The 14,464-nt window shown below is 50.7% G+C and overlaps 1 protein-coding gene and 1 long non-coding RNA gene across 9 annotated transcripts in view; one reads left to right on the forward strand and one right to left on the reverse strand.

Annotated features, from left to right (window-relative positions):
* Positions 1–1,256: 1,256 nt before the first annotated feature.
* Positions 1,257–14,464, forward strand: part of LOC112806110 (uncharacterized) — a 51,536-nt gene continuing 38,328 nt past the window's right edge. For 2 of the 3 annotated variants that reach the window (XR_012374504.1, XR_012374505.1), the window contains exons 1-4: positions 1,257–1,390; positions 2,189–2,356; positions 4,353–4,441; positions 9,907–10,038. This is a non-coding gene — a long non-coding RNA (uncharacterized lncRNA). The remainder of the gene's footprint in view (positions 1,391–2,188; positions 2,357–4,352; positions 4,442–9,906; positions 10,039–14,464) is intronic. The other variant, XR_012374506.1, reaches the window with a different exon arrangement.
* Positions 2,865–14,464, reverse strand: part of C2CD3 (C2 domain containing 3 centriole elongation regulator) — a 139,291-nt gene continuing 127,691 nt past the window's right edge. For all 6 annotated transcript variants that reach the window (XM_073879689.1, XM_073879687.1, XM_025848372.2 and 3 more), the window contains one exon: positions 2,865–3,670. In XM_073879689.1, coding sequence (XP_073735790.1) covers positions 3,530–3,670 — 141 coding nt within the window. In that variant the 3' untranslated portion in view covers positions 2,865–3,529. The remainder of the gene's footprint in view (positions 3,671–14,464) is intronic.

Here is a 14,464-nt window from a genome sequence, read left to right on the forward strand (position 1 = left end):
CTTCTTTTTTTAAAAGATTTTATTTAATTATTTGAGAGAGAGCGAGAGAGAGCAAGAGTGGGAGGAGGGACAGAGGGAAAAGCAGACTCCCCCACTGAGCAAGGAGGCTCGAGCCCAGGGCTCCGGGATTATGACCTGAGGCGAAGGCAGATGCTTAACCGACTGAGCCACCCGGACACCCCTATCTCTGTAGATTTCTGAACCTTTCATATAAATTAAATCATGTAGTATGTGACTAGCTTTTTTCAGTTAACATAGTACTTTCAAGATGCATCCATGTTATAGCATGTATCAGTACCTCATTCCTTTTTTATTGCTGAGCATCCTAACGTTTGCAATGCTTCCTTTACAGAGGAGAAAATGGTGTCGGGGAGGGACATGGACTTACCCAGGTCATATTGCTAGTATATGGCAGGGCCCGACCTCCAGCCCTTAAATGGTAATATCTTATTCTGGGGCCTATCGGCTGTGACCATTACCGTCTCAGACAGGACACTTGGAGGCTTCAGCACGGATACTGCTGAAGGGAGCCAAAGGCGGCTGGGAGAGGTGTGTGGAGCACAGCAGGGAGACACCCTAGCAGCTGCTACTACTGTAGGCTCCGTCAGGAGGCGCTGAGGGCAAGGGTGGGCCACATCTGAACCCGGGACCCAGGTGACCCAGGAAAGAGGAGGGGAGGGGGACCGGAGAAGGGAGGGAGAGGGAGTGGGAAGGGAATGAACTGGGCAGGCAGAGGAGTAGGCAGAAGCCATTTCTGGACTTGGGCACAGAGCCATGGCCACAGGGCAAAGTGGTCACAAGTCCAGACACTCAAGTGCAAAGCCAGGGCTGTGTCTGTCCTCTTCCTTGGACCAGGCCCTGCCCTAACATCAGCAGCACAGGCAGTTGTGCTGGTGTTTATAAGGGAAGGGGCTGCTAGGACCACTGGGGTTGGGCTCAGGAAGTGGGTTGTGGGCTCCAGCTGGAAATGCTGGCTGGAAGGTGGTGGGTGAATCGCAGTGGGTACGGGGGGAGGGATAAACAGCAGGAGCTCAAACAAGGAGGCCATGGGCCCTGGAGTACCCAGAGGGAGGACTTAGCTTACATTGGCCTGGGAGGCTTCTTGAGGGCAGGGCCAGGTGTGTCTGCTTTGGCTCCCTGTCCCCAGAACCCACCAGGAACTAGAAGTTCCAAGGTTGGCTGCAAGGGGCTGGGATCCGCCAGCGTCTGGGGATCAGAAACACCCATTTCAGGTCTCTGCAGAGGCGGTGCCTGAAAGGAGGTGAGGGAGATGGTGGCTGGTTGTCAAATGTGCAACTCCTGCCCTTGAGCCAGGCTGCATGGCTTGCGAGGCATTTCACCTCTGAGCTGTCACCGGGAAAGAGATCCAACTTCCAGGGGGAAGATACTGGTAACACACTCTTTTTAAGTGTAGGTGATGCTTTACAGACCCTTAGGGTGCCCTTGTGTTACCGGGGGCTGCCCTGAGCCTGTGTCCTCCTGAAGCCTTATCCTAACTTGACCCCATCAGGTTATTTACAGAAGCTGGAGTAGGATTTGGAAGGAATATTCTTCACCTGAGGCTTAACCCCTCAGGCCTGGGCCCCTGCCTGCCCCTCTGTAGGTTCCATGTGGCCTTAAGGGAGGTGGGGCCCCCTGCCTTGAAAGCTCCCCCGTCAGCCCGAGAGGAAGGCGCTGGGGAGGGGGCGAGCTGGCAGGCTGGTGGCTGGGGGGGGTGCACGAGGGGAACAAGAAAGGGCAACGGCCTGGTCGGAGGGCACTGCACCGATGCGGGTGGCACTCTGTCCCTCCTGGGGGTTCGCGCACTGGCCTCTACCGTCAGGCACGTCCTGCCTGAGAGTTGTTGGCCTATCTGCTGGCCTATCTGCTGCTTTGCTCCGGGAGCTCCAGGAGAGTGGGGGAGGAGTGGGAGGAGCTGACATTTCAGCTTCCAGTAAGTGCCAAGTGCAGGCGAAGCACTTTCACAAATGTCATCCCGGTTCTCCTCACAACAAGCCCTTGCAGCGCTATCCCCTCCCTTTTACAGATGAGGCAACGGAGGCTCAGATGGAGGGACAGTCAGGCCGGAGGGGGCCTATCAAGGAAGTGGCAGCGTCAGACCTGTCTCTTCCCTGTCCCCAGCAGCATGTGGCCCTGAGTGCCCTCCTGGTTCTTTCTCTGGGCTCATCCTCTGACTTAACTTTTCTAGGAAGCCCGCCCTGGTTGCTCCAGCCCACATGATCTTTCTTCATGAATTTCTCAAATTCAGAGCACCCACTGGCTACTCCCTGTGTGCAGAAGCCTTGTGACCCCTCTGGAAATGTGTGTGGTGGTTCATTTCCTAGCTTCATAAACAGAGGCAAATAACTTAACCTTGGTGCGTTTCAGCTTAACTATAAAATGGGTATCACAACGTGTAGGTTACAGAGTTGTTATGAGGACTAAGCAAAATGACCTGTGCTTGGGGAGGAGACGGGGACTCCATGTTAGTGCTCCTCCAACCTTCTCTCCCAGCCACTCCGCACAGCTTTGCCCTTATCTTCCCCACAGGCCCTGTCTACAGTAGCTGCTCATGTTTGGAGTCTGATAGTCTTAAGCCAGAGCGATCTATCCTAGAGAGATTAGGGATTCTGAGCAGACCTGTTCCAGGAGACCCCTCCACTTTGCTGATGGATCTGAGGCACAAGCAAAGGAAAAACTGGGTGTTACCCCAATCTGGACCAGTGTGATCTCTCACCAGGAAGTCTCACGGTGACCCTGGCCCCCAGTTCCAAGTGAGCTTAAGGGACTGCACGGTTTTCAAGCTTTCCTTTGGCTGTTAGAGCACAAATGGATTCCTAACACCCCAGTCCAGTGGCCAGCCCAGGAAACACCCGTGTACAGAATACCAATACCAATATGATTTTATTCAAACACAGGCAGAAACAATGACCTTCAGAGCTGGGTAAAAACAATAAGTTAAAAGCATGGTTAGAATCTCAGATAATCAGATAAAAAGTCTGAAGGAGGTGATTTTCCCCCTCCTTTTCTATTGATTGATTCAACACAGCATAAAAATAATTTATAAAATACCCTTATCTGTAAGCAAATCAGTTGGAGGTGGCCCTAGGTTTCCTCAGCTATGCACAACACACACAATCTTCACCCCCTCCTCTACCCCACCCAAATTTTAAGGCAAAAATGGCCCGTGATATTCAGGCAGAAGGTGGGCTCATGTCAGCAGTAGGCTATCAAGGACACTGGAAGGAGGTTCTCAACTGAGGGATGCCTGCTTGGGTCCCTTGGTCAAAAGATGGGTGGTTCCACTTGGGTACTGGAATCCATTTTGTTTAGAAGGAAGAAGTTGAAATCCTAGCAGCTGGAATTTGGACTGGTTTGGGATGTTCCTCCAGGCTGCGCTGGATGGGTCTCAAGGTACCCATGGACTAGGCTGGTGGTGGTTTCAGGGCTCTCACGGCCTTGAAGGAAGCACACCTTGTGCCTCATGCAAGCTGGACAAGGCCAAAGGAGGGTGGGCAGGTGGATCCTTCCCTTTGTCTTTCAGTCTGTATTAGTCTTTCTGGGAGTATTGGGAAGAAAATATCCGTGCAATCCTGCGAGTTTCTTCCTCAGGCAAGTTGGGAGGCAGCGAGTTAGGTCTGGGACGACAAGGCCTTCTGGACAAGGCTCTGCTGGAGGCCTCACCCTTGTCCTGAAGAGAAAGAGGTCAGGTAGGTTAGCACTGAGGATATGACTCCAAGAAATGACTTTGGTTCCTCCCATAGTTTGGTCCTCTGGCTAATACTGATATAGAGCTGACTGGTTTACAAAGCACTTTACGTACTTGATCTTGTTTAACCCTCACGTCAACCCCATAGGTGTGTACATTGTTTCTACGTCATGGAGAGGAAACTAGAGATCAGGTTTAAGTAAACTCAAGGTCCCACAGCTTGGAGTGGCAGAGCCAAGATGTGAACCTTAGCTTAGACTCTGTCTATGCTTCTGGAAGAGGAGGAGTCCCCTTCCAGGACAGGTTTAAAGCTGCCTCATCCCTTCTCTTGCTGCATGAATATAGATAAGTCATTTGTCCTCTGAGTTGTAACTGTTCCACATGCGACCCTGGGAATATATCCAGCTGCCAGGGAGAAGATGTTGGTGAATCATACACTCTCAGTATGGTCCCTGGGAGTTCCGAGAGCTGGCAGGTGACATGAACCACATCCCCACGGCCCTCCTACCAAATCTTTCCCTGCCTCAGGCTGACAGGATATCACTAATTCCCCTTTAAGGTCCTAGTGTACATTTGGGTTATGACATGGTCTTCTGGACTCCTCTCTGATTCACTCTTTTGCTCATTCCACCTGCTCCCCACCCCACTTTATTTTTTGTACCAGGTTCCTGCCCTGAAGGAGCTCAAAGTTATACAGGCAGCTGGCTGACAGCAAGAGGCAGTGTTGAAAGGAGATGGGAGTCGCCACCACAGGTGAACTTGGCTGACCTCAATAGCATGTAGCCTGCCCTATGGATGGATATCTCTTCTCTGTCCCCAAATCCATGAGCTGAGATCTTCACAAGCTGTTGGAGGCATAGGCAGCTCACTGTACCACTCCCCAGGCACTGAGAATCAGCTTGGTGGAGACCCCAGAGATGGAAACTACCTCCTTGCTCCTTGCAATTCTGCTAATGGGAAACTGAGGCCCAGCTAGAGTTGCTTCTGGGGTTAGTAACATTTAGTAATCCTTCCTTTCCTTCACTTAACCTTTTTAATGCCTACTGTGAGGAGACAGAAATGGAGAGAACCCAGCTTTTTTTTTTTTAATATTATATTTATTTATTTGAGAGAGAGAGCATGAGCAGGGGGAGGGGCAGAGGAGAGGGAGAAGCACACTCCCCACTGAGCAGGGAGCCCGACACGGGGGCTTGATCCCAGAACCCCAAGATCATGACCTGAGCCGAAGGCAGACGCTTAACTGACTGAGCCACCCAGGTGCCCTCAGAACCCAGTTCTTGACTTCCATAGCTCAGAGAGGACAGAGTGATCTACTAAAAAAATTAGAATAGCAGCCAGAATGTGATAAGGGGAGCAGAAGCCAGGCAATCTTGAGGATTACCTGCCAATCTGGAGTTCTAAATGCTAAAGGAGTGCATAGAACCTGAGCAAACTCTCAGCACTGATAGCCCATAGTTAGGGTTGCCTGAGAACCAAGAGCAAAGTGGTGCTAGTAGAGATGAGAAGATACAGCTCCATGTGTCCTAGGCAGGCCTAGGCTAAAAGGAAAAAAAAGGAAACCTACCCTTTGCTCATGATTGGAGTACTTCCTTCCAAAATATGAGAGGCACCTCATAGCATAATGCCTCAGGCCAGGGTAGGCCAGTTGCCCAGCCACTGCCTGTTGCCCTCCCCCTCTAGACTGGATGGGTGCTCCTGCAAGACATGGACTGAGTCTGATGCTTGTGACGCCAAATGGGCCAGGTCCAAGATAGGAGCTTGGTAGCTGCAAGACCAGTGAAAGGATGGGACCAAGCCATGGTGACCAGAGGCTGAAATTGGGTGGGGAGGAGACTGCCTCTCACAGAAGACCTCTTATTCATTCATTCTAGAACCAGTGGTTGTTGGCCTACCATTGTGCCAGGCCTTTGGTTAGGTCAAATCCTCTCAGGAGCTTGGCAAGCACATTAAGTCTCCATATACCCCTCTGTACTCCCAGTATCCAAGACTGTTGTTTCATGAGCTATTTAGGATTTATTTATTTATTTTTAAGATTTTACTTATTTATTTGACAGAGAGAGACACGGTGAGAGAGGGAACACAAGCAGGGGGAGTGGGAGAGGGAGAAGCAGGCCTCCCACGGAGCAGGGAGCCCGATGCGGGGCTCGATCCCAGGACCTTGGGATCATGACCTGAGCCGAAGGCAGATGCTTAACAACTGAGCCACCCAGGCGCCCTGCTATTTAGGATTTAGAGGTAACACCGAATCCCCTTCCAGTCCCCTGGCTACACTGCAGACAGATCTTCTGGGTCACCAGCTGTACCTTAACTTTCCATTTCTTTCTCTGCTACAGTGAAAGGGGATGACAGAGATGTTTGTTCTATAAGCTAAATGGGAAAACAGGCCTAAGAGCATAGTCCCCTATCTCAAATCCTAAACCAAGCTTCTGTGTCCTCATCTGTCAGAAGAGAAGCACTGTTTTTAAGAGGCTCTGGTGGGTCTTGTTTTCCATCATTGAAAGGGCCAAGTACCTCAGTTCATGAAATGACCATCAAAGACTTGGTGACTCATCAAGCCTTTGAGGAGAGAGCCTAAGATCTACTCAACCTGATCAATTTTTTAAAAATTTTAAAAAGATTTTATTTTTTTTTTGAGAGAGAGCGAGCGCACGCACATGCATGATGGGGGGGAGGGGCAAAGGGAGAGGGACAAGAAGGCTCCCCGCCGAGCAAGGAGCCCAACGTGGGACTTGATCCTAGGACCCTGGAAACATGACCCCAGCCAAAGGCAGACGCTTAACCGACTGAGCCGCTCAGGTGCCCCTCAATTCGATCAGTTTTTAAGGACAATTAAGTAGCCATGATTTCTGTCACCACAGGGCTGCTCAGGCTAGAGGGGAGAAGACAGATGCCAACCTACCTAACAATCACAGAGATGAAGCTTAGAACTCGGGAGCATGGAGAAAGGAGCAATTCATAACAGCCAGGATAGACAGGGGAGGCTTCTCACAGAGGTGAGATCTGAGATGGGCAGAGTTTCAGCAGAACTGGTGGTGGGGTGAGGTCATTTCACTGGAGGGAATAGCATGAGCACAGGCCTGCACCTGACTGGTTGGGCCAACATCTGCCCTGGAGCTGAATCAAGTGTGGCTGGTTCAGCCAACTTCCCAGCACCCACACCTGGACTCGCCAGCCTAGGGGGCCTTATCTTTATGGCCCAGGCCCAGGGACAGGGCTTGGCTCTATGTACGAGGCAGGGCAGGGGTGTGGAAAGACGGAGAACAGACACTCAGCAGCATTTGGCTTTTGTTGCCGTCAGTAGGGTCTAAAAAACATCTTGACTAGGAGTAAAGGTTCTTCCTTCATCAGAGCTGTTACTCCAAAACACACAACTTTGGAGGGGCTGGGCAGAGGTGCAGCTGCTCAGAACAAGGACACCCCTACATGTACCGACTGCTCCTCCGAAATCCTTGCATGCCCCCGCTAGAGCCCTGGGTGCCCAGGTGCCCGGAAAAGAGCAGGGCCCCAGGTTCAGGACAGATGCCTGCCTTGCTCAACTTTCACCCCCTTGTCTGGCTGCCTTCCCCTAGGCTGGGACTAGGACTTCCTTGGGGCTAGACAGTAGCAGGTTCAGCAGCCACAGCTAGGAGCAGGGGGGAAATGGGGACAAGATATCCAGACCAGGGACCTAGCCCTGAGGGGCAAATCCTAAATTTGAGCACCCAGCCCAGCTGCAGCATGGCTGGGCTCCATAAGCAGATGATGGGAGAGGAGGTGCTCTGTCACCCAGGAACTGCTTCCAGCTGGTGGGTCCTTCTTTGGCCAGGTCCTGTGATATAGTGTCTCTAAAATCTCCCTCAGGAAGGACCAGCCCTCTACTTTGGGCTGAAATGTGGTCTGGTCCAAGCCACTGTTTTCTGGGTTCTCTCCACTCTAGTCCCCAGATGGATCCCCTTGAACAGACCACCTGCTCCCAGGAAGGTGGTGGGTGCAGGTCTCCCCACTTAGCCCTGCTTCAGGGTGTTCCTGGGACTTACTCAGAGGAGACAGTGGGGTGGAGTGGAAGGAAAAATGGTCTGTGGCCAAGCCCAACTGTCCACTTGCCAAGACACACTCTTTCTCTGGGTCTCAGTATCTTTGTTACCAAAGGGAACTAGGAACTTCTGTTTGGCCTTCTTACCCAGGTCTACTGTGAAGGTGAAATGAAATTCAGATGTGACCAAGGGTCTGGCCAGGTACATCTTACAAAACACAGAGGCTGAGCTAGAGCTAGAGCTGACGCCTGCTGCAGAGAGCAAAATGAGACCTTGCTGTTCTCAGATCTCACCCTAGGCAGAGTAGAAGTAAGGTACTATACCTCCGCAAGGCATGCCCCCAGGCCTGGCCAAGCTCTCCCCACTCCACTGCCCTCTGCCCAGTGAACCTCTGGCCCTGGCATCAGGGCACACGTTCTGTTTTTTTCCAGAGCAGTTCCTTTAAGTAACATAAACACAGACTTAGTTGATGGAAACAAAGCTTTTGCAAGAGCTGAAAACTGAAAGTAAACAGCTCCCTGATTCGGGCTGGCCAGGTGGGCTTGCCAACAGATTGCTGCCTCAGAGACAACTCAGTACAGCTGCCTGCCTTCCTCAACTTTCCCCCCCTTGGCTGGCTGCCTTCCCCTGGGGTGGCTCCCAGAGTCCTCTCCGAAGGCTGGAACTAGGACCTCCTTGGGCTAAGGAGAGTTAGCAGGTTCAGCAGCCACAGCTAGGAGCCGGGGGAATGTGGGGAGAAGACACAGACCAGGGGCCTAGCCCTGAGGGGCAAATCCTAAAATTTTTTTTTTTAAAGATTTTGTTTTATTTATTTATTTGAGAGAGAGAGAATGAGAGATAGAGAGCACGAGAGGGAAGAGGGTCAGAGGGAGAAGCAGACTCCCCGCCGGGCAGGGAGCCCGATGCGGGGCTCGATCCCGGGACTCCAGGATCATGACCTGAGCCGAAGGCAGACGCTTAACCAGCTGAGCCACCCAGGAGGCCGCAAATCCTAAAATTTAATCACCCAGCTCAACTGCAGCACGGCTGGGCTCCATACTCTGAGCTCACTCTGTGTTCCTGCATTAGAGCTCTGGTCCCATGGTTCTCACTACCCACATGCTCCCTCCATTCCTCACCACACCCTATTCTCTCCCTATCCTTCCTCTGAGGAGCCTTCCCTGACAACAGGCCCAGTCTATAGGGACTAGAGCCACTCCCTCACCCCGGGCCTCAGTCTCCGCATCTACAGAATGAGGCAGTCTGACTAAATCAAGACTCCTTGACCCTCTGAACTCACGCCCTGCCAGGGAGAGGGGTTGAAAGTCCGGACTCCTGAGAGGGAAGGGTTAAATGCCACTCCTGGAAGAGGTCCTGGCTCCTCCCAGACTCTGGCCTCAGAGAAGCTCAGGCAACTTGAGCCCTGCGCCTGCCCAGCAGTCCTGTGGGCCCTTTCCTTTGAGGTGCCTGCCAAGTTGCATTCTGGGCCGGGCTCTTTCCCCTGACTTCTGTACACCCTTGGCCAGGGAGCTCATCTTCCAAAAGCTCTGTGTGGCCTTTATCAAAAACCCTTGGACCTTTAGGACTCTTCTTGGCACTCTGCAGAGAGCTAGGAACTTGGTGGCTCGAAGAAATGAGGCAATTCGTCAAGAGGGACATCTCCACTATCAGGCTTGGACCACAGGCTGAGGAGAGAGGATACTGGGCTCAGGAAGTTCCCTTGGGCCCCTGCTGACCTGATCTGATGATTCTGTGGAAGCTGGGTTTCTCTACCAGGACCGTGCATCTCTTAGATGCCTCTAGGCTTGAGGAAGGGAAACCAAGAGACAGAAAAATTCTTTGGACTCCTGTGAGAAGAGAAGCAGACTTAAAGCCTTAAGACTCATAGACATGCAGCCAGAGACTTCTGAGGCTAGGGATCTATTACCCTTAGGTGGGGGTGGTGTGTTGCCCTGGGCCTCTCACTCAGGGTCTAAACGAAGCACACAGTCAACTGCCACAGCCTTGAAAAGTGCTTCCGTACTCCAGGGCTGCTCTGTGCGGCCTAACCTCCCAGCTCCCAGTTCCTGGTGCTAAGCTTTTGATCACGCCCCTATCCCTTAGCATTTCATCCTACCAGTTCCCCCCAAAATGGAGCAACATAAGAGGGAAGACATCTCAACAGTAATGATGATGAAAATAACAATAGCTAACATTCATATAGTTCTCTTTCTCTCTCTTAAAAAGATTTATTTAGTCACTCCTCAGGAATAGCAGCACCTGGCCCCATGCCTGTGGTTAGTCCGGGGACTTGTTCCTGCTGTGTATAGAGCCTGACCTTGGCAGGAGGGCACAGAACAAGACAAAGCCCATCTCAAGGTAAAGAACTGCCATGTAGGTCGGCAGGGAGGCCAAAGCTCCTCCAGATGACAGGTTGCTTTTGCTCTTTGCTTCTGACTCCTCTCTTACCCCGCCTGCTCTGGTCCAGTTCAACACCCCCCTGCCCCAACCTCTAACCTCCTTTCTAGTGTACACCACTTGTACCTCTGAGTTGCCAGATTCTGCTGATTCCCTGACAGGTTTCTTTTCTCCAGATCCACAGCTTACAAAGCCTTTCCTTCATCTGTGAATTGTACTCAAGCCACTGTTGTGGCTCTGTCTTCTTTTCCCTAAATTCATTCTTTTCGTTTTGTTTTCCGTAAGTGTTACTATAGGCTGATATCACTTGAGAGAGCTAGTGAGTGGCTTGGAGGCCAGTACCCCTAGGAACTGTGAGCTCCCTGAAGGCACAGTCTGTAGTACCGGGTCCAGCCCTTTAAGCATGACAGGTACTTGATAGAAGTTGGTGGACTGAGAAATAAAGCCCTCCCCCTGGGGAACTGTGAGCTCCTGAGGGAAGGGGCCTTCCTCTGTCTTCTCTGCACTTAGCTCAGGACTATGACTTTTTAATTTGCCAGAAGATGTATATTTCAAGTTTGAGGCCCAAATTACCTTCCTATGCTCTGGCTTACATGTGTTCAGGCCCAGTTCTGGCTCTCCTAGTCATCAGTGAGAAGTTACTGGAGGGTTCCAAGCAGGAAGTCACATGATTTACTCAACATCTTATGAGGTTAACAGATGCTGTATGGGAAATGGGCTGCCAGAGGCAAGGGCAGAAGCAGAGAGGCAAGCGAAGAGATTTCTGCAATAATCTAGGCAAGAAGTGATGGTGGTTTAGACCACGGTGGTAATGGTTGGAGTGGTGATAAACAGTTAGATTTGGATCTGTTTTAAAGACAGAGCTGCCAGAATTTCTTGGTGGATTGGAAACAGAGGTATAGGGGGGCGATTCTAAGGGTTTTGGTCTAAACCACAGAATTAGAAGGAGAGAGTGTCTGTTAATGGAGATGGGGAAGACTGAGGAACAGCTCTGAGGAATAAAATCTGGAGTGTTAATTTTAGGTATCTGTTAGATATCCAAGTGGAGCTGTTGGGTAGGCAGCTGGACATATGAGCCTAGAGTTTACAAAAGTCTGAGCTAAGATAACCGTTAGCAGTCATCAGCATGTAGAAGGGATTTAAAGCTCTGAGATCAAATTGCGTCATCTAGAAAACAAATGTAAATGGAGAAGTCTAAAGACTATGCTGGGTTACTCCTATGTTAACAAGTAGGAGAAATAAGGAAGAACCAGTAAAGGTGGCTGAGTAGGAGCAGTGATGAGGGAGGCGGAGAACCAAGAGGAACTGATGCCTTACAAACAGGTGAAGAGGGGCGCCTGGGTGGCTCAGTCGTTAAGCATCTGCCTTCGGCTCAGGTCATGATCCCAGGGTCCTGGGATCGAGCCCCACATCGGGCTCCCTGCTCCACGGGAAGCCTGCTTCTCCCTCTCCCACTCCCCCTGCTTGTGTTCCCTCTCTCGCTCTGTCTCTCTGTCAAATAAGTAAATAAAATCTTAAAAAAAAACCAAACAAACAAGTGAAGAAAGTGCTTAAAGGAGAGAGATCAACTATGTCACATACTGCTGAGAGGTCAAAAAATTGGGCACTCAGATTTGATAGGTGGCTTAGGAATACGGGTTTTTAAATTAAAAAAAGTTTTTGTTGTTGTTTTTTTGGCAACGCCGAAGAGCCCCTCTCCCTTCCAGTGGTGCGGAGGTGTGGACATGAGTGAGACGAGTTAGAAGGAGTCACGAGGGAGATGACGAAGACTAGCTAACAGGCGGGTGAGGAGTGAGTGGATGCAAAAGGCGTTTAGTGGGCAGAGCTGGCGGACCGTGGTAGCAGATGAGCTCCAGGGCATGGGGGGTAAAGGAGCAAGAGGGGGAAAGATGATGCCTACGCTTCTGGCAGAGGTAACCACACCGTGACGGTTGAGTGTACAGAGATCAGGGCTGCAGGGGGCAGAGGGCCTGTGCAGAGGAAGGTGACAAGCTCAAGTTTTGGACACACAGTGAACTGTTTGTAACACATCAAGGAAAAGACGGCCAGGATGCAGCTGGATCCGTGTGTGTCTGCAGCATGGGAGAGAAGTCTCGATTGAAGATAAGGATTTGACAGACGTCAAACTGTAAATAATAACTGAAGTACTTGGAGTGGTTGAGATTTACCCAAAGAAACATCTACAAGAGCAGAGCACAGAAACCCAGGAAAACAACATGTAAAATACTGCTGTCTCATCTTCTACCTCCTTCCTCCCCTTTAGGGAAGTTGATAAAACTAGTTTGCCCATAAGCAGCTAAGCAAACAGAATCAGATGTAATCTTCAATAAAACCAGGAAGCTGTTCCAGTGAAGAGGTACTTGATCATGGGAGGGAGGAGAAAGCAGAGGTGGGAGAACCTGACTGATTCCCAAGTACCATGAAACGGCCGCTGGCTGGCTATGCAGCAGTCCGGCTACACCGGCCGCCCCTCCTCCTCTCCTTCTGAGAGCGGCGGCAACCGAAGATGAGGCAGTCACGGGTAGGAGAGCGAAGGGCTGGCCTCTGTGCCCTATCTGTGTGGCACCTGGTCTTCTACAACCTCCCTGTGCGGCCTGATAACCCCATCTGACAAACGAGGAAACAGACTTGGCAAGATCAGAAGACTTGGCTAATGTCACACAGAGACCCGTATCCACTATACTGTTGGGGAAGGGGTGGAAAAAAACCCTGTTTCACTAAAGCCGGAAGGCAAGACTATCTGAGAGGTTCCTGGGCTCTGGGGCATCATTTCAATGTGGAGTGAAGGATTAGGCCTTTCCTTAGATCTTGTGGTGAGGCCAGAACAGCTAAGCCAGGGCTTACAAAGTCTCTCCTTGCCTGGCCCTGAAGCAGGTTAGCTACAGCACAGCAGTCCTAGGACACTGGTTGAGAAGAGCCCAGCAGCCTCTCAAAATGCTCCCCTTCAACCTTCAGGGCCAAGGCTGGCCTTAGGAGGAGGCGGAACAGATGACATTCTCAAATGAGGGTACAGGACAGGGCTCCTGCCCTCCTGTCCCTAACTCTCACTTTTGAGACATTACAGAAAATAGAAGACAAGAAGAGAAAATACACAGATGCCTGGGTGGCGCAGTTGGTTAAGCATCTGCCTTCGGCTTGGGTCATGATCCCGGGGTCCTGGGATCGAGCCCCACATCGGGCTCCTTGCTCGGCAGGGAGCCTGCTTCTCCCTCTCCCACTCTCCCTGCTTGTGTTCCCTCTCTTTGCTGTCTGTCAAATAAATAAAATCTTAAAAAAAACCCCAAATAATATTTTTTTTTTTTTTTTTAAGATTTTACCCATTTATTTGACAGAGACACAGCGAGAGAAGGAACACAAGCAGGGGGAGTGGGAGAGGGAGAAGCAGGGTCCCCACAGAGCAGGGAGCCCGACATGGAGCTCGATCCCAGGACCCCAGGATCATGACCTGAGCTGAGGGCAGACGCTTAACGACTGAGCCACCCAGGTGCCCCTAAAATCTTTTTTTAAAAAAAGATCTTATTTATTTTTTTGACAGAGAGAGAGAGCACAAGCAGGCAGAGAGGCAGGCAGAGAGAGAGGGAGAAGCAGGCTTCCTGCCGAGCAGGGTGCCTGATGCGGGGCTTGATCCCAGGACGCCAGGACCATGACCCGAGCCGAAGGCAGACGCTTAACGACTGAGCCACCCAGGTGCCCCTACATAAATAAAATCTTAAAAAAAAAAGAGAGAAAATAGGAGCTTCTATCAAATGGGAAACACTACCACCAAATTTCTAATCCTACTTGCTTTAGCACCCATCTTCTCGATCTTCTCCATCTTCCTTCATGCTTCACGGTGAGTTTTCTTTTTCCTCTCAAAAGGCTGCCTCCACATGTACTCTGCATCCCATGCCCTCCCTGACTCAAGGACCATCCTTTCTCTTCTCTCTCCCTCTCTTTCATCTTCCCATTCTCCTTTTCTCTATGGGACCATTGCATTCACATAAAGAAAGCTGTAGCCATTCCCATATTAAACAAAACCGAAACCAAACCAAAAAACCTTCCCTTTATCTCACACACTGCTCCAGCCACTATCCGATCTCCCTGCTCCATAGTCACAGCCAGATTTATAGAAGGAGTTGGTATCTCCATTTTGGCACCATTCAATCACTCTTAAAATTTTAATTACACACAATTTTGTGATTTCACTGTGCTACATACCAAAGAAACTATGTGACATGTGAAAATTATAAAGCATAATAAAAATGAACATCTATGAATCCACAACCCAATCCAACTGTGAAAATAAAGGAAACCTCATTTAAAATGGAGTCAAGAAGCCCTGAAGGGGGAGCTCTCACACACTACCACTGGTGGTAAGGAGCAGACCTAGCATTCTTCAACAGGAAGA

Source organism: Callorhinus ursinus, unplaced genomic scaffold (genome assembly GCF_003265705.2).
Source record: "Callorhinus ursinus isolate GAN/ISIS: 27379988/994484 unplaced genomic scaffold, GSC_fseal_2.0 scaffold35, whole genome shotgun sequence".
NCBI lineage: Eukaryota > Metazoa > Chordata > Mammalia > Carnivora > Otariidae > Callorhinus > Callorhinus ursinus.